This window comes from Hippocampus guttulatus, chromosome 18, assembly GCF_054856545.1.
Source record: "Hippocampus guttulatus isolate MCC_2025c chromosome 18, RoL_Hgut_1.0, whole genome shotgun sequence".
Classification (NCBI taxonomy): Eukaryota; Metazoa; Chordata; class Actinopteri; order Syngnathiformes; family Syngnathidae; genus Hippocampus; species Hippocampus guttulatus.
The window spans coordinates 1,825,727-1,852,947 of record NC_141278.1 but is presented as its reverse complement, the minus strand read 5'-3'; the positions used below and the strand labels follow the sequence as shown (position 1 = coordinate 1,852,947).

The 27,221-nt window shown below is 45.5% G+C and overlaps 1 protein-coding gene and 1 long non-coding RNA gene across 2 annotated transcripts; both read right to left on the bottom strand.

Moving 5' to 3' along the window:
* Window positions 1-1,927: 1,927 nt before the first annotated feature.
* topaz1 (testis and ovary specific TOPAZ 1) lies at window positions 1,928-8,138 on the bottom strand. Its single transcript, XM_086137458.1, has 19 exons — window positions 7,417-8,138; window positions 7,286-7,332; window positions 6,952-7,049; window positions 6,824-6,885; window positions 6,685-6,752; window positions 6,540-6,598; window positions 6,024-6,110; window positions 5,416-5,473; window positions 5,131-5,282; window positions 4,901-4,993; window positions 4,721-4,824; window positions 4,185-4,254; window positions 3,912-4,083; window positions 3,683-3,783; window positions 3,247-3,412; window positions 3,015-3,167; window positions 2,671-2,874; window positions 2,364-2,550; window positions 1,928-2,281 (listed from the first exon to the last, which is right to left on the bottom strand). Exons 1-19 carry the CDS (start codon window positions 8,136-8,138, stop codon window positions 2,074-2,076), a joined length of 2,811 nt encoding a protein of 936 aa, XP_085993584.1. The 3' UTR covers window positions 1,928-2,073.
* Window positions 8,139-10,908: 2,770 nt separating this feature from the next.
* Window positions 10,909-26,799, bottom strand: LOC147190506 (uncharacterized). The gene is made up of 6 exons (XR_015103761.1): window positions 26,702-26,799; window positions 18,993-19,194; window positions 18,131-18,265; window positions 15,743-15,849; window positions 14,145-14,214; window positions 10,909-11,717 (listed from the first exon to the last, which is right to left on the bottom strand). It is a non-coding gene; the product is annotated as an uncharacterized LOC147190506 (long non-coding RNA).
* Window positions 26,800-27,221: the final 422 nt, after the last annotated feature.

Here is a 27,221-nt window from a genome sequence, read left to right as displayed (position 1 = left end):
GTATAGCGTGTCAAATACTACTCACAAATCACCGTGTGGTCTGGAAATTAGACTATAAATCGAAAAAAGCCCCAATCAATCATGGACTAAAGGGAATGAACGACACAAATTTATCAACTCCCTTTTCCATCAGGATAATGCCAACCAAACCGGACATCAAATTTGAAGATCGAATTGAAAGACGTCATCAATTGGGGAAAATACACGCCCCTCACTTGAATATCAAGCAGCTGACGTGTTTACTTGTTGCTTTTTTTCTCCTTTTTACTAACTTGTACTTTGCGGGGGGGAATTTAGTATGCAGTTGCTACGAGCTGAAAGAAGTCCCGCGTTTGCAATTCCACTTGCTATCTTGTATTTTTAAATGCGCGGCCAATTTTATTTTCCAAAATTAAAACTTACAAATTAAATAAAATGATCGTCATTCGACACAGGTCCTACACTACTCAACTCAACTGTATTTATAGAGGACTTTCAGTCATAGCTGCATACAAAGTGCTGTACATGGAGCAACTATCATATATACAACAATAAATCAGCAACAAGGACGGTAGAAAGCACCAAACAGTAAAACTAAGATACGTCTGAGTCATGCTGAGTCAAATGCCAAAGAATACAAGTGAGTTTTGAGGCGGGTTTTAAAGATGGGCAGCGAGGGGGCTTACCGAATGTTCAGTGGGAGGTCATTCCAGAGAGAGGGACCAGCAACACTACATTTTGGTCAATTCATCTCTGGTCTAAATGAAGAAAACAGCAGCTTCTTAGGCCCAAAGTCCCAGAGGATGACAGTGAGGTGATTTATGATAGCACCTCAATGATTCAAGTAAGATGGATTTGTAAAAAGCTTCAGAACAGAGCAGGGGTTATGCTGATATGCCATAGTGGGAAAACATTCCACCTGATGGACTACACCAGAGAGCTTTCTTAAACAAACATTTCATCCATTTTGTCACTACTGTACATACAATGCAATGGGATAACAGCTCTGACTTTTCTTGACTAGACATAAAAAGAAGACCCATCACTTAAAGGCGGACCGGGGGGGGGGGGGGGGGGGGGGATACTTGCACAAATGGTTCCGTCAACACTTCTTATTCATCACTGTTTACACAGTGGTCTTTTATCACTTCGCAGGAGCATAAGACCCTTCATAATGCTTATGTCAAATGACATCAGACATGCATTTATCTTCTCCTGACCACGTGAAGGTCTGTGTTGACTTGCCCTGGGGTAACTTTCACAAATTAAAAAAAAAAGTGCCGTTGATGGCACTAAAATTTGCCTAAGTCTGACAAGTCACGATTAGACGTTAAACAGATGCAGTACATATGACAACATTGCCAGTCACACTTTCTCATTTCTTTCTCAAAGACAAGTGGCTAACAGCAACTATCGGTCCAGCAGCAAGAAGAAAATGTTGTCTTTTTCCTCTTTGTTCAGTCTATGCCTCATAATAGCTCAACTGTAAAATATGTCGAGAAGTAGGCTAATTGCACATTAGATACGTAGCCAACCATATAATGTGTCATGCCCGGGCTTCCCCCGACACATACAAAAACAAAATAAAACCAAAAAAACAAACAGTTTGGTTCATTCAGAGCCTGTGATAGCATTTGATCAGGCTTGCCATGCAATTCTAAAAAGATCAACTCAGAGGAAATGTATAAATATAACAGACGGAAGAGGAAAAGCTTCCTGATCCTTTTAAAACTTCTGACATCTGGAAAAGCGGGACAAAATACAAAGTAAATCCAGAAAACTGAGTGGGAGAATTGAACTAAGCATAAGTCTTGACGTTATTTCGCAGGTTGAACCTCCATATTGTGTCATTCTCAAATGTTCAGTAACACCGTTATAACCCCACACTTTAAATATAAAAATGAACACCACAAAGAACCATTGTGGAACAGAACTTTATACCCGAACATTGAGAACATTTTGTAAAAGTATTATAACCAAACTATACAAAGTACAGTAACAATACTTACATAGCTCATACAATAAACCAATCACACTACTGTCAAAACTATAACGCTTACATTTACTTTATGAAATTCTTTTTTTTTTTTTAACTTACTTTATAAACTCACTCCACAACTTGTTTGCCCACATCTGATTTCTACGCAGCCATCGTAGGGCCGAGGCAACGCTAAGTGTGAAGACTTGTTCCTGTGAGGAGTTTACAGTAGTGTAGTGGACCTCCAGATTGGGCTGAGGAATGAGGGCCGCTGAGAGCAGGCGGCTACCAGCTGAGAGGTACTCTTTCTCGCTCTCTTGACTCCTGTTGGGGACGGAGGGGTGGATACGTCAATTGCATGTAACAGTTACAATACGTACATCCACATGAGTATTTCTGGTGTTACCTTTTCAGGATGATGTTGAGGGTGGTGGGTGTCATCTCAGGAAGGGGGAGAATGAATGAAGCATTGACAGTGATTAACATCTCAAATGTGAGAGCGAGTTCCACCTCCCCCAGTTGACTGGGAACGATCAGGGACATGAACTCAGCGGGGGCCGATACAGCTGGGTAATGGCCAGCAGTTAGAGAGCCTTGTGGGTACACAAATAGGTGGGAGTCAAGCAATTGCACAGAAAATGAATTCAATAAAAACGGCAACTGTGTGTATTCATTAATCAATGAAAGGTGTTGGACCGTTGTCCTCCACTTACGCCCGAAGAGTTCGCGCGCACGTTGCCACTGGTTTTGTTTCCCTAGCTTGTGCAAAAGCGCCTGCAGCACAGCGCCATCTACGGGTACCTTTCTGGAAAGCATTAAGTACGCCAAGTCTGAGGCCACGGGGAGCACCGGTCTGTCCACACACACTTGCAGGTGAGTATTAAACAAGGGGGTGTACTTAGAGACGTCAACCTGGTCTGGGGCGAGAGAAAGACACCCAAGCAAAGTAAGACATCCCGTCCATCCGCAAAAAAATCCGACAGTGGTTGGTGCTACGCGGCGGCTTAAACCGAAAAGAAGTTCACAAATGTGAGTAAAACCACGCATGTGAGCTCACCGTTAGGCTTTTGTATTCCCGGGAGATTACGCAGGACCTCTAATGCATCTCTGTGTGAGGCTTTCTCAGCCAGATGGGCGAGTACGCGACTTCTTCTCTCCAGGTCGGGCTGCTTACACGGCCAAATGTTTGAACTCACAAACCACTTGCTTTCTGTCGTCAAAGATAAAAGTTTGGCACAACATTGCGGTTAAAACTAGTTTTGGGGATGCCCTCGGCTCCAAGTCACTACCTCGGAGAGTTTGCAGAGCTCCTTCCAGGCTGCCGCCGAGGAAGAAGAGCTCTGCTGCCAAGGTGATCAGGTTGCAGCGTGAGCCGCCGTCCTCATTCGCAAACAAACCTCTCTGCATCGAGTAGTTGATCTTAAACCGGGTCAGCACCTCCATCAGACTCCGACCCTGCCACACACACGCACACAAAAGGTAGTTGTTAGCACCCCTACCGGATGTGATCACATTTCATTTGCTCTTCAATTAGATACTCTTGCAGAGGGTACGATTAACCTGTGTTGTTTTTGTGACATTTGTTTGGCGGTGCGCCAGCAGACTGTAAAATTTGTGTCTTGTGTCAATAAAGTTTGGGAAACACTCTAATAAGGTGTAGCAATATTTTATATATCCCCCCCATAACATCGAATTCCAAATGTTTGTTCAGATGAGTCCACTTACCTTGGCCCATTGTTGAGTTTTATGGTATCTTTGCATGAGAGAGACTCCAATTCTGCCAATGAAACCCATCAACAGGGAGTTTGGATCTTCAGTGGGACAAGCTTCATAGCAAAGACAGAGAGTGCACAGATTATAGTCATGTACAATAAGTTAAAAAATAGTTTTTAGGGAACCCCCCCCCCCCCCGGCATCTTATTTATTTATTCATTTATAAATGAAAGTTGCTTACTTGTCTCAGCAAACGCCGCAAATGGCACAGACAGATTGTCTTTGGTCTTGGACAGAAGAGCGACAGCGACATGCCCGCTGATGCGCTCCACTTGGCTGGGATGTTGGCAGGGTGTGCAAATGGAGCGAAAGGCTTTGCCCAGGCAGCACCAGTCCTCTTGCTCTGTACAAAGCTGGCGAACACAACAATGTCGGCAAGCTGAGGCCAGAGGAACGCAAGAAATAAACTGTGCGATCTTGCGGGTGGGTTTTGAAAATGGCTACGGTGGCTAACCTCTATCTCCACAATGACATGGGCCAAGATCAAGGAGCATGAAATGGGCACACCGTCGGACACGGATGGTCTTTGATATCAAAAGAGACAGACGGTGAACTACGACTACGGCATGAACAAAATCAGGTCATCCAAATGGATGCAGAACAATATAACCACAGTACAGTGTTCCTCCTATTATTCGCATGGGAAATAGGGAAAATCCCGGAGTAATTGTCACCCCCGTGCCCCCGGAAAAAAAGTTTTTATAGTTGCCTCGAGATGCCACAAAATGGCAACAAAAACTACTTTCCTATTGGGCAAAGCCGTTGCCTGTCAAAATGAAGCTCCTCCCCTCACTTCAACATAGTTCCTTGGCACCGAAATAATCAAGTAAATTGCACAGGGTTGAGGCCTCCTGAGCGCAAAAACAGAAATCTTTGAATAGGCAAATTTACAAAATGAACGAATATGCTGGGGGCGGGGGCACTGTCCACGAGTGTTCAGGAGGACATCGAAAAATGGATGAAAAAATGAATTAAAAAAAAAAAACTCACTTTTGAGAATCAGGCACATTTGGATCAGTGATCTGCTGGAATTCAGGAATGTTTTGAACACCATCGAAGCAATCCAAGCTCAGCATTAAATTTTCACTGGCCATCTGTCCGAAGGCGAAAACCTTATTACGCATAGACCGGCATACGTAGACGGGGCGAACTGTCAAGGAGTTCATTTACCTTGTATGTTAGCTGCAGGAGGCGAGGCACACCGCTTGTGAAGCCTTTTTCTCTCACACAGGTGAAAAGAGCGAGCAGGAACTCATGAGTAGGCTGAAGAGAAGGTGAGAGAAACAAGTTTCTCCTGAGACTCGTTTTCTTCGGTCTTGTGCCCCAAAACATCAACATTTTCTGCCCTCTGCTGGCCGACATGACAAATTACAGAGTAGCTCGCTGGAACGCAAACTGACCACGATTTTATGAGCCAAGGCGACACTGAGCACCGACAGAACATCAGGTATGATGTCCGCTTTCAGCAGAGTCCAGAGGAGGGAGAGAAACACGGGCACGGAGAAAAACATTCCGGGGCTGTTGTGCTGGTAGTAGCTTGTGAACAAAGCCCCTGAAAATACAGATGTAGACCAATTATGTGCGGATGAATTGAAGGATGATTTGATTTCATTCATTCGGATGTGCGGGTGGACAGAATGGAATACGGCTCACTGGTAGGACAGAAGATCCATTTTAAGTCGTACCTGCTTTCTGGAGGCACAATGGATTTTTGGTGAAGCGCGACACTGTGTTGACACAGAACTGTGAGGAAAAAGAGCAATCCCCATCCGGTCAAGCTTGACATTTGAAGTCGGGCAGCGGGTGGGGGGCAACTATCAAATAACTCGATCATCAAGCATCTCGGCACTTTATGATAACCAGCAACACCTTGAATCCCAGTGGAAGCGACACGGTAGTAGAAGTCGAACGCTGTTGCGGCTGTACAAATTGGCTTTTGATGCCGCGGTAATACTAAGTAGCGGACGAGCCTCGCCGTGCCATAAATGCCGACAGCTTCTTTTAATCGACGGATGCTCAGACAAGCCAGTAAAACCTCGGGAACGGTTTTAAATTGTGAAAACATATGGATCGTTCTCTTCAAATCTTTTTGATTGAATGTGATTCCTATGGGAACAACAGTATGTGTAATAATCAGCAGGGTGATTTTCATGATTACATTTCACACTTGTGTGACAAGCGAAGATGTTAAAGAATGGGACTTCTCATGACGAGTGTTTCAGTCGTTTCGTTTGTTCAAAGGTTCCACTGAGCATTCAAAGGTTCCGATTGCTGCTCATAACCATGAGTTTACCTTCTCGTCGCCTTTCATCGGCACATGCAGAAAGCGGCATATGTTGTCGTTACAGGACTGCGATCCACTGAAGAACGCGCTGCAGTACTGAATGTTTAACGGGGCGAAAGGAAGTTTTCACATGACTCAAACGGCCCCCGAAAAACAGAAACGTAGCACCACGCGCGAGATGAGAAGCTCTGATATGAATACATCCACAACTCACAAAATGTTTGGGATATTTGGCTTTCTCATTGAACCGGGGCATTTATCGGTTGATTCAAGGACCGAATTTTGCCGTTAAGCTCCTCATTAGAGAACAGCAACTTGTGCAAAAAGTACTGAAAATTTTCACAGTTGGACATTCAAAAGCTTCGAGAAGGTCACATTAGGGTAAGTTCACCCGTAAAGGTTCGAATGCATTTTAGGCTCGTCCTCGAAATTTCACCTAAAAGCCAAATACCCCTAACTTTTTGTGAGTGACGCGTGTTCGTCTGCAACACTTGAACCTTTTCTCCTTATCGACGCAATACTTACTAAATTAATTTTCGGACACCTCAGATCAGTCTTGCTTGCGGTGTTTGGCATCGATGGACCTGCGCAACGAACCGCCAAAAACAATGGAGACAGCCATTCAAAGCGACCCCTTCACCGAATCCCCAATGCTTGAATTCCCACTCACCTTTCCACACTGGCCCAAGTGGAGGGACGGGGTGACGCGATTCGCGCTCTGCCTCAACTTGCGCGTCCCTGTTTTTTGAAAGGACAAATCAATGCAAAACCAGAAACCCGCGGATGTGCTGAAATGTGTGAAAACATACCTTTCCTGGATGTCTGCGCTTACGTGATCTCTGCCGGCATAAGATGTGTCCTGTTCAATCACCTAAAGTAACAATTAAAACGCTGTCATTGTCTACGTAATAACCCCAACTGAGTTTTGATCCATTACCATTGGTTTGGTGCCGTTTTCTTCTCCGAATAGGTTGCTTTGGCTTTTGGGAGAAGTGTCGCTCTTCTTAGGCCGCCAGGGCCTGCTCGGGTTCTCCTCTGAAAAATTCACAAGCGCGAGGCGATGAGGCAATAACTTGAGGTCGTTTCTCAAAAAAAAAAAAAAAAAAAAAAAAAAAAAAAAAAAAAGAAGAAGAACCCCCCCCCCCCCCCCACATCACTCATGTATTCGTTTTGTTACAATGCAATGAGATTGCCGTCGGTCTGGTAAAAACAATTTCTTGCTGCGTGGCACATCGTGATAACTTTCAGCAAGGTCCTTAAATTGCCCATACCGTTGTCTGAGCTGTCGCACGGACGATTTATATTAACTGGGGTCCAACTGAAACACAAGTAATATAGTAGAGTATGTTGTCACAATAAGCCTTTGACAACTAGGGAGATGGCGTCAAATATGAGGCTTTACCTTTGTTTGAAGGTCTGCGACACTCCATATGTGGTCAAAGTCTTTGGGTTTTTGTGAACTATGTTGGGACCCAGTTTCAGCAGACTCTCCTGGGGTAGGATGTCAAAGAGCTCCGAGTCGTCGTGGTCCACATCAACAAGCAGGATGTCCCGTTGATATGCCGTGAACTCGTCCAAAACACCCAAATGAGCGCCACCACCTGTCCCGGATTGGATTGGACAGCGTTCACTGTCTGCTAGCTCAGTCGAAGGCGATCCTGGGTCGCTAGAGGAAGGTGACCGGCCCTCGCCTTTGAAGGATTCATCGTCGTCATGATCAGAACTGCTGAGGGGAGGGCTGCATTCGGCGGCATCCGGCGGACGGTCCGTGCTCATGGTCTGTTCCGATTCAAGTTGTTCCGCGTTACCTCGTACCTCAGTGGCTTTTTCATCCCTTTCCTCCACACGCCCGCTGTCAGCGCGATCGCCGGCGTCACCGCTTGTGTCGAAAGAGGGTGACGGCTCTCTTGGAGTGAGAGAAACAGGCGGGATTTCTTCTGCTTGTGCAAAGTCACTCGTGCGGGTTTCCAGGTTCATGAATCCACTCACAACCAGTTGCTTGTCGTGCCAGGTGATATAAGTGCGTGCGCAGGAACTCTTTCTTTTCCAAACATAGAGCCTCACTCTCTGGCAGGTTAAGGACCCCGGGTCATCATCCAATAATCCTGGCGTCTCCTCTGGCATCGCACACGTTTCAGGTCCGTCTCCCACTTCATGGCACATCCCGACTGTAAACTCTGGACGTGGCTGACTGCATCGCGTTTGCTCGTTTGAGAGGCAGTTGGGATTCATGGTTTGCAGATCTGGAGTAACTCTCAGAGTTGCACGATGCGTGAGAAACTCAGTGTTGTTGTGATAGGTTTTGCCCCCAGATATTTCTGTTCCTATGGTGTCACATGATGTCCCAGGGCCGGACTCAATGCTCTGGTGCTCGTCACTTCCATCTTTCTGGTGGCCTGAACAACCGGACCTGAGCTGCAATCCAGCAGCTGCTATGTCCTCTTTAAAGCAATGAACAGGCTTGTTCTCGAGACCATGTGGTAACACAAAGCCACAATTATAGCACCTTGCGCCAGACATTCGGACGACGTCACAAAGGTTGACTGTAAGGTCGAGGACTTTCTTACTTGTTTGAATGGATTTGTGCTGTTCTGAGCAAGGGGATAATTTTTGGGCCACCTGCCTGACCAGTGTCCTCCTCCTCGGAGAAATGACTTTAAAGTTATCACATAGTTCACAGCCAGAGGATTGAACCGTTCTTTTCAAGGAGGCTTCTGAACCAGCAGGGGAGGTCGGGATCGGATTCATATTTTTATCTGCAAAGGAAACAGAGCATTGTCAAGTAAATTCGCCTCGATTGGGTTTGCTTATTCACAAGACCAATCTCAATATGCTTGAATTGAAACAAATTGCAAAAGGCATTGAAATAGGAGTCTGTAATTTAAAGGTGGTCTCTTCAGGCTAATCTCCGGAGTAAAGGTTGGCGATTTTATAACATCATCGTCTGCCACCTTGAAATCAACTGGGCATTTTCCTCCCGCTCAACTGCTCTTGAATTAGACATACCTGTACATAAAAAGAGTGGCCTGCACGGTGACAGTAAAGTAAAATGACAAAACTGTTGTCATTCATCTGTATGGTATTGCTTGAGTGCATCGGGTTGACAGTAACATCTGCTTGCAGATGAAATGTATCCAAAAAGCAGTGGAGCTCTGCTCATCACAAAGATAAGTTCAATACACATGTGGAGGACACGGTTAGCTTTGCAAATGTCATTTTTAGTTAGTCCGCAAGTCATGATGACTGCAAGTGTTGAAAAGATATGCTCACATTTTTAGGCGGAGGCCTAAATGATTTTATTTAATTTTTTTTATGCATGTGTGTTTCATTTATTTATCGGTCTAGGTCAAACGTTGAGTGATTAGCAAGTGCAGTCAATGATTACATACGGGATTATGTTTCATGAAACTAACGCCAGAGATTTATTTGCATTATTGTTGCAAACTGCACTTTAAGTTTGTGTCTGACTGATTAACAGTCTAGTATATACACATTTTTACGCCACACCTGTGTTGCAGAATTGTTTTCATGGTGAAGGCTTACCACAATGCACGTCAAAGTATTTAGAAACCTTATACCTGTAATTGTAGTGGCGAAACTGTATTTCCCATTACTTTGTCATTAATGCTTCAATTTCCTTTATCTTAGCGGCCTGTAATGCATAATACAGCCTATATTGTTTGTTGTGATAAAAATTGTATGTTGAACAATGCATCAGAAAAGGACATTGATCGCAAATTAAATGCCAATTGCAATTTGGGGGGGTACAATTAGACTTTCCGGAATTGTTCAGCCCCAATGTTTACTAACAAACATCTGCAGAATACAGAAACAAACAAGCGTATAAAACAAATTCATTACTGAAAAAAAAGTTGTTGTTGTTGTTGTTATTTTACACGGTTTTAAATACTTGAATAGATTTTCAAATCAAGAACATAAACCTTTTAGTGGCGGTCCAAATTCCATACTGTCCCAAAGGTCCAATGATCGCCAGACCAAGCAGTTAAAACGTTTAGCATAATAGCTTGTAGCATCCCCCTCAACTCATCCAATTATCTAGAAAACGCGAGCGTAAGAGTAAAGTTCTACATTTGTCATGTCATGCCCCAGAAATTATTCCAGACGTTTAGGATGAATTCCATGAAACTAATGCAAACAACAAAGTTGAAAAGCATCTTTTTTTTTGACGACCTTGGTTGTCGCGATGCTGCATCACGAATCCTGTCCAGCTCGGGCCACGCCGTTCGGGCCTCGCTTTAAGCTTCAAGCGGTTAGCGAGTTTAAACTCTTGTCGAAACGGCTCCGAATATACTCGCCTAATATCCACCCACGCCGCCCGGGAAGCAACTCGGCCGACGTCTCTTGAAAAGCACCGGGCTCACCTGAGCTCCTCCCGTTGTTATCGCATAAGCCTGGGGTACGTCGGGGCGTTTCCTCCGCTTGCTGCGGCCCGGTACTCGGCTCCATTTTGTAGACCGTCCTGTCACGTCCAACCTCTGATAGGTTTTGTTGGGTTTTCAGTCTTGGTGGCGGCATCATGTTGGGGCAGGTGGTATCTTTCAAATTGGTTAGATTAAGTGCGACCTTGCGCGTGGACGGGAACATTACGGAAAGGCCTATGTTGACAGTCGGCGGCGACACAGCGCATGCGTAATTGATTGTCAGTCGAAACGTACTTTGGTACCTAAAATGGTGATACCTAACTTCGCCATGACACCAGAGGTTGCAAAAGTACTCACGTTGCCCCTAAGTACAGACACCTTCATGTTTAAGTCCTGATTCTATGCCAGTACTTGAATAAAGTTCAAAAGCTGCGGCTGAATTTTTTATTTTTACAATTTTATGTTATGGCCGTATTTATGACTTGGCACAACTAATAAAACGACACAGAAAATATTTTAACTTTTTTATTAACTTAAAGTGCTTCCACTGAGAACAAACAAAATTGTGTTACACCCTGAACTGGTTACCAGCCAAGTGCAGGGCACACATAGACAAACAAGCATTCGCACTCACAATAAAACCCACCTAGGGACAATTCAGAGTGCTCCATTAGCCTGCCATGCATGTTTTTGGAATGTGGCAGAAAACCCACTCAGCCACAAGGAGAACACGCAAACTTCACACAGGAAGGCCAGAGCCGGAATCAAGCCCTGCACCACTGCAAGGCCGATATTTTGGCACGCAGGAGATTAGTACGGCACGTTCCTAATAACTTGTCTAGTTGTATATACTGTAGTTTGTTCATCATGGCTGATGTGTGTTGTTTATTTCATCATTTTCTGGCATTTGTAGTTGTTCGCCTTGCATGACAATCGCCCTGGAAAATGAATGGATGGGTACCTGAATCACAATCGATGGGTTCTGAGGTTCCTCTGATAAAAATCCAGAATTTGTCAGTATTTTCGACATCGGCAATCCATCGATCATCTGATTGGTATTTAAGCGCAGTGAGGTCAAATGTGTGCGCGTAGTGAAGGAGAGACCCTGGTGTTGGGAAGTAGCCGTTCCCTGGAATGCGGCGGCCTGATTCACAACACCAGCTGTCCCGCCCCACCGAGCCAGCAGATGGTGCTCAAATGGTGGAGAAGTACTCTTTCCATTAGGGAGAAGAGGAGCGGTTACATCTCGCTGCTTCTCCTTTGGGGGGGCCCGCGGTGTACTCTTCCCGCTCTCCCCTGGTTTCCACTTCTCGAATGACAGCTGTGAGAAGAGAACATGCAAATGAGAAGATGAGGCGTAAAAACACACTCGAGGGAACTTTCTTTTGAGTTGTTTTTTTTGTCATGAATTGGGAGCCTTGGCTAAACTTCTCTGCACCTGACAGGCCACTTGCAAACCTCTCTGCACTTGCAAACATCCTCTATGCAAATTTTATAATCACACCACTGAGAGGTGTGTGCGCAAATGTGAGCGATATAAGCTTTTACTTAGCATATGAAATGAGCTGGGATTAAAATGGGATAAAGAGCGGGGGGGGGGTTACAAGAGGTCACCGTTCATTTTGATTCTGTGAAGCATTTCATCTCTGCCGCCCGCTCTCACAGGCATCGGCCCTGCTTTCATTTGCCTACACTTACATATTCATTTAAATGTTAAATGGAATAAAAGGCAAGAATTAGCTGCTCGTCCACAGCACTGCTCAAACGTGATGTTTGGCATTTACCTGATGGGCATGTCCACATCACACCAGGGTGCGGTTTGTATTCTTGCAGCTATCAATAGGTTGAAGAGGGTTAATGAATGTGTGCGAGGCTCCAAGGCGCGCCGTATTTACGATCAACAAATTGATCCAAGCATGTTTGATGCAGATTGTATTCGCGTTACATTCCCATAATGCGTACAAGTGTCTTGCTTTGTTGTCCTTTGACAGCTTTTTTTTAAACCGCATCGCTTCTCCTCTATATTTTACAAGATAGGTCAAAAGGCACTATGTAAACTCAATTATAAACATGTGATGGGATATTATGCCAAAAGAAACCTATCAAGACCAATGAGATCAATGTGGGCAGAAGGTACAATTAAAGAATAGTCTATTATCAAAATAATTTCAGATGTTCAAATAGAGCCTCCTGCTAATTTTCAAAGGTGTCACAATGCTGTTTTAGCCGGTCTTTGACGCTTTCAATTTTGTATGCAAGCACCTTATAGTGCGCGCCTGTGTGTGTCCTTAAACACTGACGGCACGTTCACGTGCTGATTAAAGGCCCTGTTAAATAAATCTGATTAATGTAATTGGCACTACAGGGGAAATAGATTTTGCTCGGAGGATAAATAGGAACTATGCATCCAAAAAACTAAACAAAAAAATCCTGATTGCTCTTGGTAGGAGGGCTGAATAAACCCGGGCAATTATATGATGTGATTCTAGAACTTGTGCTATGTGAAAGGAAAAGCAGCTATTGATTTTTAACAGATATTTGAGCGGATTTCTTTGTCCTACACTGGGCCGTATGTATACGTGTGCGAAGCCGACAGCAAGGCGAGCGGCGGCTGAATTCCTTTAAATATCCCTGCCTGCCTGCCTGCCTGATCATATGGTTGCTATGGCAGCCGGCCTCTGCTTTCCGGATAACGTCCACATGCTGCGAGACACCTCCTCTACCTGAATGCTATGGATCCCATTGGGGTGGAAAGGTGCATACGACACGTACAAACGCGCTCCTTTCCAAGAAATAAAGACGGAGAACCATACCACGGTAAATTTGATGTTCGGAGGGGACAGATCAAATACGGTGCAGATGGGGAAACAGTTGGTAGAAGAAATGGTTTGATCTAGGGACAAAACGAGGGGTGAAAAAGTGGATGTTTTGTGATCGCTGGCAATTTCCACAGAACAAAGACAAATGAAAGGTAGATCGAGACACCCTCCCGGAGGTGAGAGTAACAGGTGGCGTGTTTTCAAAAGGCACCGATTTCTTTTCTTCAAAACTCCTTTCTTCCCCATCCCGTTCTGCCGTTTCCGCGATTCCCAGCCCCCCATCCTTTCCTTTGTCTGCCTTCATGCCGCTGGTCTCGTCCTCCCTTGCTTCCATTTTTTTTACTCAAGCTCATTTAGGCGTAGGTATTGCAGAGGGTCCGCCGGCCACATTAACGGTGGCACCTTGTTGGACGTTATTTTTGTGTGTGCGCGCGTGTGCGTATATACGGTACATGCGTCGACACACGTCAAGTGAGAACATTTTCCTTCCGCCTGAATGTGCTCACAACAGTATTATGTATGAATCTTGGTGAAATGAACAATATGTGCACACTTGAGACTGTTGCATCAACGGACGACATTTTCACAAATGATACGAGATATTCGCGGCATCCGATCAATTCCTGTTAATAATGCGAGTCCAAAACGACTATTCGGGTTTCCCTCTCCGTAGCAAAACCATTTTTCCTGTGCGCTACGCTATTAAAAATGTTTCATTTGAGACTTTGAATTAAATTCCAAGCGGTGCTTTAAGAGATTCTTAGGCTTAATGTTAAACTGATTTGTCGTATTTCAAACAGGAGTGGGGAATTCGAAGATCGGGAACATATTTAGCCTCTAAGCTCTGGTTCTATTCCGATTGTTTTCCTACATTTAAATCAACTAGGTTCCCCACCTCTATTTTAAATACACATGTTTGTGGAACTTACCTCGGTCAATCTACAAGAGAAATCTTTACAAGATGACGTTCGACATCCATCTTTGCCCCTTTAGCGTGGCCTGAAAGGGAGACAAGTGAGTAAAGAGCAGTCGGTGAAGAGGTCTGTAAGCAGCCGTGTACGTTACGTTGGCAGAAAAAGCGAGCCTACACGAGAGCGAAGTGGAAAAGAAAGTCGATAACGACGGCACCCTCAATTTCCTCTTAAAGCACAAAGGAGGCCTGATTGCATTTGAGAGATATGGGTGCGCCTCAGCCTCTCCTAATGCATCTGTAAATTGAGTTGGAAAATGACGACGTCTGTTGTCTGCGCTCGGGATGGAAGCCAGGAGGGTAGGCGAGCATCCTCCCCACCCTGTCAGCTGCAGACCTCCGCAAACCCTCTCGAGACACATTTTCTCCGAAACATCTCGGAGTGGAGAGAAATTACAGTCATACACAAAATCCGGATTATGACCCGTTTTTATTTATTTATTTTTCGCGCTTGCTTCAAATGTAGCAAAAACGCCGGAAGGTTGCTTCGTGTCATCGAGCACATAAATAGCAGTGGCCGCCTTTTAGGTACTTTTATGAAGGATCTGTGGCAGTCGGCTGTGATAAGCGTGCATTCATTTCCTCATTAACTTGGGGCTAAACGGCAGGTACACAAAGACACGCGTATTCATACCAACACATGGGTTCGTGTCCTTAAATTGCCTGGACTAAAAGTGAGAACATCAATCAAATCAAAATGACGCCGCTCTCCTTTTAGTGTTATTTTTAACTCGCTGGATTAAAAAAAAAAAAAAAACGCCCTCTTTTGAAAGGAAGCAAACACTCAGGAAGAGTTGAAGTAATTTTACAAAAGCATTTTTGACTTGAAATTGCAATTCAGGATTTTTCCTCCCGTGTAAAAATTTCAACCATTTAACTCGACTGCTCATGAAACGCCGCAAATAGGAACGAAAAGTGCCCAAGTAATGCACAGCCAATTCCAATATGCCTCCTGTCCTTCAGTGGCATCTGATGTACACTCGCTGCGATTGAATACATTTTTAGGCTGCCAGATGCATTAGAGGCAAGGGCAGAGATTTCTACGCGCGAGCCTGTTGGTGGTCCGTGCACACGCACACGCCCACACGGTACAGATAAGACCGACAGTCATTTAGTTGGAGCTTTGTCTCTCTTTTATTTCCCCCCGCAGTCTCCCACAACTGTGTAAAATGCTCAAACTTGCAGTCTTGAAATTAGAAGCTAAACAGCTAATCAGGACCGTGCGTGAAGACCGATAATAATTGAAGAAAATGTCGAAATTTAAAAAGGAGATGGGCGTTTATCTTGTGTAGCATGTGGGTGAAGAGACGATATTGTCCCTATGAAGAGTCATTTCTGTCTTAGCGACATAAATGTAATCACACACACACTCAGACACACACAAAAAACGCTTACTGTCGCCTTTGGTGACTGATGTGTTTTAAAGCAAATGCACCCCACCCTTCTCTCTTTTATGCCAGATGGATTGTTTGGCCTCGTGTTTGAGTGCACGGCTATAAATTTACAAGTTCCTGCCTTGCTGATCCGGACAACGAGGGGTGCCAGCCGAGCACTAACCCTGATGACTCCTGCAGGATGCCAGCAGCTGGGCAGGGCAGGGCAGGGCGGATTCGGCCGGGCTGGGCAGACGCATGGGTTGCGGTTGGCTTGGCGAGGCACAGAAACTGGAAAGAAAGCACAAGATCAGCTTTTTGAGGAGAGGTCACTGACAAATATGCAAATGTACGCTTTATCTCCACCGCTCTACGTGTCTTTTCATGGTTTCAACGAGAAACAATCGACAATTGTTCCGCCCTAATGACTGGTACATTCTAGGTTGTGTACGTTGATGCTGGTAATTATGGATTAGTACAGACTGCCCACAACAGACACACACACACACAAAAAAAGCCAAGTAACGGGATTACGCTTGCCACAAATTGACTCGCAGCAGCAACGTATGCACACGCATCACCCTCAGACCTACACGCTCGTCGGCCATCACAGGCAGCGTTGGCTCGGCAGCCATTTTGCACGACGGCTCTGGAATGTTCAGATAATTGACGTTTCTCCAATCACGCATCAGTTTCGGCAAAAGTGTTGCTCGTCACCCCAGACGTCAAAACCCGAATATATTTATATATTTTCTCTTTTTGTTCCCCCCCCCCCCCCCCCCCCGTTGGTATAAAAGGAGCACACACACGCAGCCAGCGTGCAGCCAAGCGTAAACTCCACTTGGTGAGATATGTATATATACAACATGGAGAGAAGGGCTGGGGGGGGGGGGGCACGCCCTACAGCTTGACAGCACTCGCATATGGAAGGAGCATGGAGGGGTGTGAGGAGAGAGGAAATGGAGTAAAACGCAAAAGGGGCAATGTACAGGTTGTTCTTATAGGGCAGCATTTTTAACACAAAGAGCCTGCACTTTTGCTGGTGCTGCTCTAAGCGCGTGAAGGTTTGAGGTGGGCTCCGGCTGTAAATGACCCTCGTATAAAATGTAAATCGCACACATCCACACATCCACAAATGTCGACTCGGATCAATACGTAGCACCGGAGACGCCGTTTCAGGTGATTGACAACCCCGGTCTTTGTTCAAATTTATGTCAGCCACAACGATTGAGAAAGATGATCAATATTACCTCATTAAAAATTTTTAAAAAAGGTCCGACTGACCCTGACTGCGCCCCCCCCCCAACCTTGAATAGATGCACTGATATCCTCCATCACATGGGCAAGACGTGATAAAGGCCACTTAAGGATAAGATCACATCTCTTCTAGTGGTTGGCACACAGACGGCGCTGGTGGGGGTTGGGGTTTGACGATGTAATGGAATATGACTGTGATGGTGGAGGTTAAGGCGAAGGATCAATGGGGTGTCGCATGACGACGCGGAGTGCGTCTATGATGTAGACGGCGAGCCGTTGTACAGTGCCGGTTGAATAAGGGCGTCGGGTAAAGAGCGAGTGAGTTAGGGGGGGGGGGGGGGGGGGGAATACAGCGGTGCAATGCGCACATGGCATCTTTCCTAGCCCAGACATGAGGATCACATGTGCGTGTGTGCGTGTGTGTGTGCGTGTGAGACGCCCTCCATACATGTGGCCATCCTCCCCCCACCACCTCCATACTGACTCCGTATACGCCATGAGACTGCACATATGATTGCCGCCCTTTGTCTGGGTCAGCGATGGCCGTCGGTTCAGCGCATCACGCTGCTGTTTTTTCGTTCCACGGTTGCACTCACGCATACTCACACACAGTCATGTGCGTGGCAGATGACCACCCCCCCCCCTCTCTCTTGGACCCATGTATTTAATCTCATTCTCCCTGGTACGTCTCTAAAAGATGACAGTAGTCCTCCTGTCATGACCGACAAACCAACCCGCGTGTCCTCAGATTGCACCCCCACGCCCCAACCCCCACCCCATCATCCTCATCATCATCATCTTCATCTTCACCATCTTCTGTGAGCATGTCTTCCTCTCACCATGAGTCAGGAGTGTTGGGCAGCAATTAAGGTGGAGAGGGTTGGGGGGGGCGGTTATGTCGTGAAGAAGAGACCCTATTTGACTTCTTTCTTCTCACCCACCCTCCCTTGCCTTCCACAGAACTGCTGGTTGGTGACAGGGGGTAAGTTTCCCACCCAGCGGCGACTGTGTGCACAGCGTCAAACTGAGGGGACCCTTTGTCTCCCACCACCACACTGGGAGAGATGGTGTGTGTACAGACACACACTCACACACACACACAGATACAATATATATTCTGTACGTATGTACAGATGACACCCATCACATAATCACGCGCACACCCTGGAGGTGACAATCATGATATCCTGGAGCGCCCTGGCACCTGCACACCTGTATAATGTACATGTGTTTATTTCATTGTGATGCCATGTGGCTTTTCACACCGCCCGTTGCAAAGGCACATGGCAAAGTGTGCGAGTGCGTTCCGACTCACCTGGCCTTGACGCCGTGCTGTGCCATCATGGTTTTGCCGCCTCAAGTCGGGTGGCGGAGCGGCGAGACCCGACGTGGCTCCTCCGCCTCCCTGCTTTCTGCAGTAGTGTATAGGATCAGCAGCTACACCCTAGCACTGACAGGAGAGGGGGAGACAGAGAGGAGGGGTTCTTATCCAGCCTGTCGGATCATACCACCTGCCTAGAGGGGATGCGGGGGAGCAGGCCGGCCCGGCGAAGTCCTTGTGACGCTCAGTCGGCTGCCCTGGAATCGTCCCTGCCGTCTGCATGGGGATGGTCTCTCCCGCCCGCCGCTGCTCTGATTGGATGACGCGCTTCCTCCTTCATCAAAATGTAAAATTCCAAGACAGAGAGTAGTGCAGCGTTGTGCGTATATGTGTACATATCGCTGTTTGTGTGTGGGAAAGGCAGACAATGCGAGTGGGGGGAAAAAAAAAAGATGTCAGGAGCCTTTTGTGGGCATTACAGACATACATGTCAGTGGCGCTCGTATGACTGATTGCGTTTACAGCGGTGTGTGCGTGCATGACAATGTGTCATTTTGCGCCTTTGTGTGTCAGGCAGACCATATACAAGATGCCATTGTCTGCGTGGGTGTGATAGAGGAAGAGGTAGTCGAGGGGGAGCCACAAGACAAAGAGCGCAAGTGATAGGAAGACACAATGATGTGTGCGGCCAACGAGATGTTACATTTGTCTTTGTGAAAATTCTCGCGTTGGACCGCAAAAGGTTTCCGGTCGGTCACAACAATCGGATACGCACTCCCAAAGGAGACCGTGGCAAGATGGAGGCCGGCATACCGCCCCCCCCGCCACCCACCGCATCCCTCCAACAACCTCTCACCCCCAACTCCGCTGTCTCCCGGCGGGAACTTCCATCCGCCTCCGCGGTGGGTGTCGTGAGCCTCCCTGAAGATCGAGCGGGGAAAGAGGGCAGGTAGACGAGGGCGAGCGAGGAGCACGTCACATGGAGGGTGACAGGCACAGCTTTCACATACTCGAGTCTCCTCAGGATAAGCCGGTCAAATACTGCTGACTCACAATGCCTGCAATGGAGGACAGAAAGAAGAAAAAAAAAATACACTAACAAAGAAACTACACGACAAGCATGGGCTGAAAACGACCTTAAAAATCAAACGCACTCACAATCCTCCACCAAAGTATTACGTACATTAACTCTGGGATCTTCTCGTTTTTAACCCCGATACAATTTCTTCCCATCCAAGGGAACACGATGACAAAAGGCAGACCTCCACCAAGGCCAAAGTTGCTCGCTGCCCCACTTAATGCTGAATGTAAGAACATAACGGCAGTTGGCGTTGACAGTATAGCGCTTCTCCTCATTCGGGTCTATAGCAAAGTCCGCCCGCTGACTTTGGGTGGGAGTCCGGAGAAAAGCCCTGGACCTCTGCGCTAGCCAATCACAGCGGCTATAGAGGCAAACGGCATCATGACAAATAAGTCAACAATTTATGATTTCTCTGACTCTGTAATGTTCCCGTCTTCCACGATGATTTCCAATTCCATCACTTCAAATTTTATTTTGCGCTCGTGGCCATCTCCTAAATGTTCCATGGTGAAAATCATCGGTACAACCTACAAATATGGCGTTCTCTACCAAGTTTCCCGTTGGGGCAAAAACACAACGATTAGCCCGTAAGATTCCAATCCAATCACGCCCACCGATAGTGTGCGGTCTACTCAGAGCGAACCCACCATTTTTGGTCACACTATTTGGGAAATCCTAAAATCAGGCCCAATCTTTCCACAGTGTACCAAAAACGCAAAAGAGACGATCCATATCACCATCAGTGACACTGACTTGCTTTAGCCTCCTTCTTGAAAACAGACCTTCGCTCTTTCCTGGCTTTTCTCCGTCTCTCTCCCGCTGCCGATTTAATTACCTTCTATATTTATCGGCGCTCGTGACGCTATTTTGGTTTCTCGGAGTCTTCTGGCTGATACCGGTGGGTTACATTATTCCGTGCGGGTGCACAAGTGGCCGTCGCACAATCGAGGAGCTGCGTCTCTAGCCCTGACAGGGAGGAACCGAGAAACGGGTGACATCTCTTTTGATGTATGTCACATAGCGGTAGCATGACTGTGTGTCATAATTGCATTTCAAGGGGGTGACGGTGTCTGTATTTGGCTGAGCAGCAAAGCATCGAGATAACGACTGCAGACTCAAAGGTTCTTGCAAAACAGGCGCACGGGCCGCGGTATGGATCGGCGCCCTCCATATTTGCCTGTGATTTATTATTGTTCCTCGGCAGAGGCCACAGTCATCTGAGAGATGATGGCCATATTGATCTGATAAACAGTTTCATTTACTGCCAAAGCCTGCCATTCATACGCGGGCGCGCTAACGCGTGCATGCGCACACACACACGCACGCACACACACACACACACACGCACGCACACACACACACCCACACACACACACACACACACACACACACGCACACACACACACGCACACACACACACAAATAACCTAGCTTTCTGCTCTATCAATTCCCCACCTCCTCCTCCACGTCTGCTGCGCTTTTCCTTCCCCTCCGGCCACCTCAGCCTCTCGACAGTCTTTAACCTGCTCATCTTCTACTCCTTCCTTCGTCCTTCTCGCCAACCCTCTTAACTTATCTTCTTTGCTCATGCCAAGCGTGTTTCTCACAACATGAAGATCACCCAGCAGCAACCATGTGGCAGCACAAGAGACGTCAGCGTTTAACCTCACCCTCCAAGCAGATACAATCTGTAAGTTTGTCTTCTAGTGTTGCCGCAAGGACATTCTCATGAAGATTCTCGCATTTGGCTATGTTTGCTATAGTGCGTGAAAAAATAGGAGTGAAGATCAACCTCAAAAACGACAACCTTCGCAAGCGTTCAACAATTATCACAAAGGAAACATCACAAAGTGTAGCTCCACTCCGAGTTCATCACAAGGCTATGTGAGGACCGTGACACATATTGAATGCATACTAGAAGAATCACATGATCGTTGGGATGTTACAGAATACAAACGTTCATTTTGGGCAATTATGCAAACAGGACAATTCGTTAGACTTGTATGATTCAAACACATTGGTGACTTGAGATAAGAGGTTCATTTGTTGCTCGATCATTCTCGGAACGCAAAAGATGCAACACTCAGATCGTCTTTCTCCAATTACAATGGAAATGCAATTAACGTGTGCCAGTAACCTCCAAAAAGTCCAGCAAAATTTGTTGTAATATGTTGTCTAATAAGGAAAATAGTACTCAATAATACTGTTTCATAATTCAATACAGAGTATGCAGTTTTCCAAGCTGCTAGCAGAATTTGAACGAAGGTTCACTTCACTCCCCCCGCCGCGTCGCTAAACAAAGCAGCGCCCCTCTGAACGTGAAGCCGTACGGTGTGCACTGCATAAAAGCCAAGGCTGCCACGTTGGTATCATGGCTTATTCATGTTGGAACGTTACCGGTTTGAGCGTTTGCAATTTTGTGAACGTACACACAATCAATTAAAAATAGAAGAGACCTGTAACGAAATAATGCGCGCTAAATGAATACAGTACCTCTCAAAACGGAGAATAGTTTTTTGTAAATTACTGGTTTAGGTTTGAATACAATGTCGATAAAACACCTTCAAAACATTCTGTATAATGATTACAAAAAATGCTGTAGCATTTTGTAGTTCTTACATAGGACATTCTAATGGTGGGGGGCTAATGTTAATAAAATGAGGGATCATTTCTGCTAATTAGCAGCCACTTTAAATGAATTTGCAGACCACCCAAATGAAGTGCAAGCCTGACGTCGTGACTTAATCTGCCATGAGGCACGACTTTGTACTCGGTAGAATCGCTGCTGCGTAATTGATGTGATGGGTCACACTTCTTTAATTAGCCCGACTGCTAACTGACATCGGCGTGAGGGTTATGGTGAAACTCGAGCAATTCAACAGTTTTCAAATAAGACAACGCGTTGCGTCCAGATTGATGTTTGGCGCTGTGGGATGTGGGGGCGAAACTCGGTGGTCTGACGGACTTGACTGATGTGTGGCTTCCATGTCTTTCTGTGAGTGTGCACATTATTTGAGAGTCAACACTAAATAGCATCCAGCAGGAAGTGCATAACATATTCATACACATACACACACACACACACACACACACACACACACACACACACACACACGCACGCACGCACACACACACACAGCAACACACACCCACACTAGAAGGCTTTCAGTTTCTAAATCAATCCCACATCCGTAGCTAATGCAGTGCTGGGCCCTCTTCAGGAAACATTAGGCCTATTAGTCAAAGTGTATGCATTCCTGTATATGCATGTGTGTGTGTGTGTGTGTGTGCGGGTGTGTGTGTGTGTGCGGGTGTGTGAGAGAGAGGGTGTGGAAGGCGCACACTCAGCACTAGCCGATCTCAGTGGATCCTGTGAGGTCAGCAGGAGCAATAGGGAAAGAGGGACCGTCTTATTGTGTGTGTGTCTGTGTGGGCTCTTTATCGCTCTAAAATTATCCTCCATTTACTGGAAGTCAGGCCGTGATGGGGGGGGGGGAGAAATATGGGCACTCTTGTTTGAACGCCCAACTAGATCACTTTGTGGTTGCACAACTTAAGAGACAAATCGTTGTCTTCCTCTGTCAGATACTGCAAGCTCATGTAATTCAATACTGTCCACAAGAATACAGTGGAACTTCCGAAGTCAAATGCATCAAACGTGCGATTGCTCGGAGTCCAAACGGAGTATTCCAGAAAAAAAACAAAACGATATGGCTGAGAATTGTACTTGGAATTCAAATGTGTTCATGTCAGCACACATCTCGTCGGTTGAGTGCGCATTCCCGACCGTGAATGCCACAAGTTTGCTTTTTCTCTCTTCGAGGATGCCACAATAGATGCGGAGCAGACATTGAATGGAGGTAACGAGAGTCATTTGAAAACACCTTGATTATTAATGTGACAATGTCACTGACATGCTACATTGACCACACACTAAATCAATAGAGAGGCTGATAGACAGCGCTCACTTTTTCACCTACTGTATTACTTGAGCCTTTAGGAAAATGTTACTTCTGTGTCCATTTTGGAGGGGAATGTGATGTTTTATTTTTGGCAACATAATTAATATCCAGCTGAATATTTAACATTTGATATTTTCTGGGCCTTACATCTCCTTCAAGATATTCCTGATGGAAGTTTTTGGGGTTACAAGTGTGGTCATGGAACAAATTAAACTTGTCGGTCCAGGCGGCACGATCTCTCCTTGGGTAAACTAAAATCAGAACATATATATTTTTTTCCCCCTCTCCCTACCCAGCGTTTTCCTTTCTGAATTCTGATTGTAATTTCCCCATTGCGGGACAAATAAAGGATATCGTAGACGCTGGACCTTAAACGTGACATTTACATCAAACGCCATCCGGTGTCGATATGCATACTCTCTCCTAGCTGCTTTTGTTCCCTCGCCTCACACGGTCCTCTGCCCTACTCCTCCTCCTCCTCCGCCTCTTCGTCCTCATCTTCCTCACACTGTATTATATCCCTGGGGACAACGCGAGATGGATCAAGTCTCTGCAAATCAATATCGCCCATTCATGTGGCTGCAGCTCATGCATGGTCATGTGAACCGGCACTCTCGCACACGCACGCACAAAAATTGCTGAATCGATATAATTGCATCTGGACGAGCGCGGCTGGAGGAGGGTTGAGGGGCGGAAATGGACTCAAAATGCGTTTTATGGCGATTGCGAAATAGATGGAACTTGCTGGGAATTTCTTTCTTTGGGCATCAGCGATATTAGCCTCGACCAACCGGCGGAAGGAAGTCTCCAGATAATAGACGCATAGATTGGCCGGGGCTGCAAACCGTGGAGGATGGAAAAGTGAGAGGGAGGAGACGCTGGAGGAAACTAATGGAGAGAGCAAGACAGTGAAGCCGGCCGTTATAAATCATATCCACTCTTGGCGCCAGCCGCGTATCCTAGCAACCAGACAGACTCCACATCCCTTCCGCCCCCTGTCTACAATATGTACCGCTCACAGACTGGTAACTCTTACTAGCCATAGCGCATCGGGCCATGCCACGAAAACTCCTGACACACTCGCTAATGGCGGGAGCTGCCCCAACCGCTGTACATTTGCGTTCGTTTCGGGATGGTGAGACCTAAACCGAACTGACTGTTGGACCAACAAAGAACTGCACATGCTGTCTCTAAACACACATGATAAAAAATATAGCACTGACAACTCTTGTACATGTGCGGAAAGGAATTATTCATGCACCTCTTTCCGATAATGGTTGTCCTAACTAAGTGCAAGGAGTGAGCTGGCAATCTGTGCATCATTCATTTTTTGGAGGGGAATAAAAAAGTGACTTGTTTATGAAACAAAAATTCTATTTCATATTTTTGATCCGAGCCTTAACGTGGATAATTAAAAATTTGTCAAATGTCCGGCTTTTTTTTTTTTTTGGCTGACTTTGGACATGAGGTGGGGAACACCCTGGACTCAGATGGAAATTAATTTGAGCAAAATGACATAAATTACGATAAGGCAAGGCATGAAGTTCACGATACAGTTTCAATCTAATTTACTTTGGCTGAGCTTAAAGGTGGGCATATCATTCAACACTAGCTAACAAGAATTGCTTGAATACAAATTTGTGGGTCTCTGGAGTGTCTTCCCACTCAACAAGTATAAATTACACAACCGAGCGAGTTTTTTTGTGAGCAGACTACTTCTGGAAATGCGTATTCAAGTAAGCCACTTGGTGATGAAGTACCGCTTCCATGAGTGAAAATACATTTGATGCTTTTACTGCACTCCAGGACATCTCGGGTTACTCTTAGAAATTTCAAAAATAGGATGAGGGGATTCAAACTGATACGCCTCTGGTCATCATAAGGGTCTTAAATGCACTATTATTCTTAATCCTCAGAGTATTTTCACCAGCCTACAACACAAATGTTGAAAAGATTTCATTGCATTTTTGCTGCGATGTAAGATTTAACCGTGAAGGCCCGCCTTTCAACCCGCTTAAGCGCCTTCTGGCAAAACGATGTTTCGTCACGGTTGCAGGTCGTGCCCACAAAGGTGACGAAACCTCACGCCGTTAGCTTGTTTTGTGTCATTTTAACGACATGTTCGATGACACTAAACACACTCTGTATACTGCTTGCGCTGCGGTCTGGTTCAGGCATCATCCTCAATGGCTACTTTTCCCATTCTGAGGGGTCAGGAGGACACAAACACACCATACGGGATACGTGCATGCGTGTGTGTCTGCGTGCCAGCGCGGCAAGAATGACGCACTCGGCAGCCACTCACAGTCATCCCACAGCCCAAGTGCCACCAGAAGTAGGTGGTTTGAAAGCAAAATACGTGTTTCAAGAAGTTAAGGACAAAGTAGCCAGTGTGTGAGGGCCAAGTATACATACAAAGAAACGCAAGCACGCCACCTTGTGGACCCCGACAGGCACAAGTCTCCTCCCGCGGTGCTTTTCCTGTCGAACGAATCAAATCAAATGATTTGCATTCGATTAAACGCAGAGCATCACGTACGCCATTCATTTTGTTTGTTAACAGTCGGTTCGGTGGTTTTGTGCCAGCACATATAATTCTTCAATTTAACACTGTGTGCAAAGTGACTGAAGGATGCCTTAGAGGTTTTCCAGGATACCACGTATTTTAATCTATAAGATAAAACCTCTTTTAACATTTAATGAGATTCAGAGGAAGAGGGGAAAGTAAAAGTTAAAAAAAAAAATTGAAAAGAGAGCAAAAGCGCTCTTCCTAAAGCAATGGGATCATACTGTACACTCAAATCCTGGAGGATAATGAATTAAATTAACTTTCCATTTAATCTCTCGCCTCTTATCTTAAAACTGTAGAGCCAAGTTTATGCAGATAAGCATAGGTTTAATCTCTGACTTGGCAATTATGTTTTCTGTCTATTGTCAGCCTTCAAAAAACCGGGAGTGTCATTGCACAAGGTGGACACCGTTCTTTAAAAAATCCCATGGCTTAAACCCACGACACACTTACTTGGAAACCGCTAACACACTTTTTCATGGCAAACAATAAATGTGAAAAATTGGTCTATAACAATTTGTGTTCAAATCTGTCTTAAAGGGTTATTACTACAGCTACATCAATGTTAGTTTTGTTAGTGGCTCTATGGCGTTTTGCATTATGTGGTAGCATGAAGCCAGCGGCGTTTCATAGGCTATGCTGTTTGGTTTGATTAAATACAGTATACACACAATTCTCTCTTCTTTTAATATTCAAACTTCAACTGGGAACGGCAATAAACAGCTTGAAGCAAGCACTCAGCCTCTTTTTTGGAAGAATTATTTAGTATCTTAGTATGCAGGCCCCATGCTGCCTTGCGGACGGACTCTCAAGCAATTGTAAACGTATTTAAAAACCTCAATGATTAAATAAATACAAATTATATTCACGAATACCTACAGTATAATATATAATAATAAACATGCGGTCTAATACCGAATCAATTCATTCATCCTATTTAGTATGCCACCTACCATTTATGTAGACTTGATTGTAAAGTTGTTCTTGTCGGGACCTTCGGCGCTGTCCAGGATGGAGGCCTTCAATTTATAGAGCTGTTTAAACAGCCTGGGAGTTCTACAGAGACAGAGCGCTCACATTACTCCTACTATCACATATATCTAAACACATGTAATATTGTAAAAAGGAACTGATTGTATTGTACTCGTCTGTAGCTCATGCACCATTAAAAGCGAGAGGCCTAATGCAAATATTTGTTCAAAGTTAAGTTAGTATTTTTGTCTAAACAAATTTATAACAAGGTGCACTTAAATGTGCACCTTGTTATAAATAACTTCTGTTCTGTCTGAGTAAAATTTTGAAGGAACCTAAATTGAGCTAGCCAAGGGGGTTGATTCTATAAGGAGTCACGCATTTGGTTGTGGTCACTCCTTTTTTTAAAAAAAATATTTAGCTCTTATAGTGTCATTATTTTGTGTCTTTTAGGGCGTCATTTTAAGGGAAACGATTTGACTTCCATTGTCATTTTTAAAT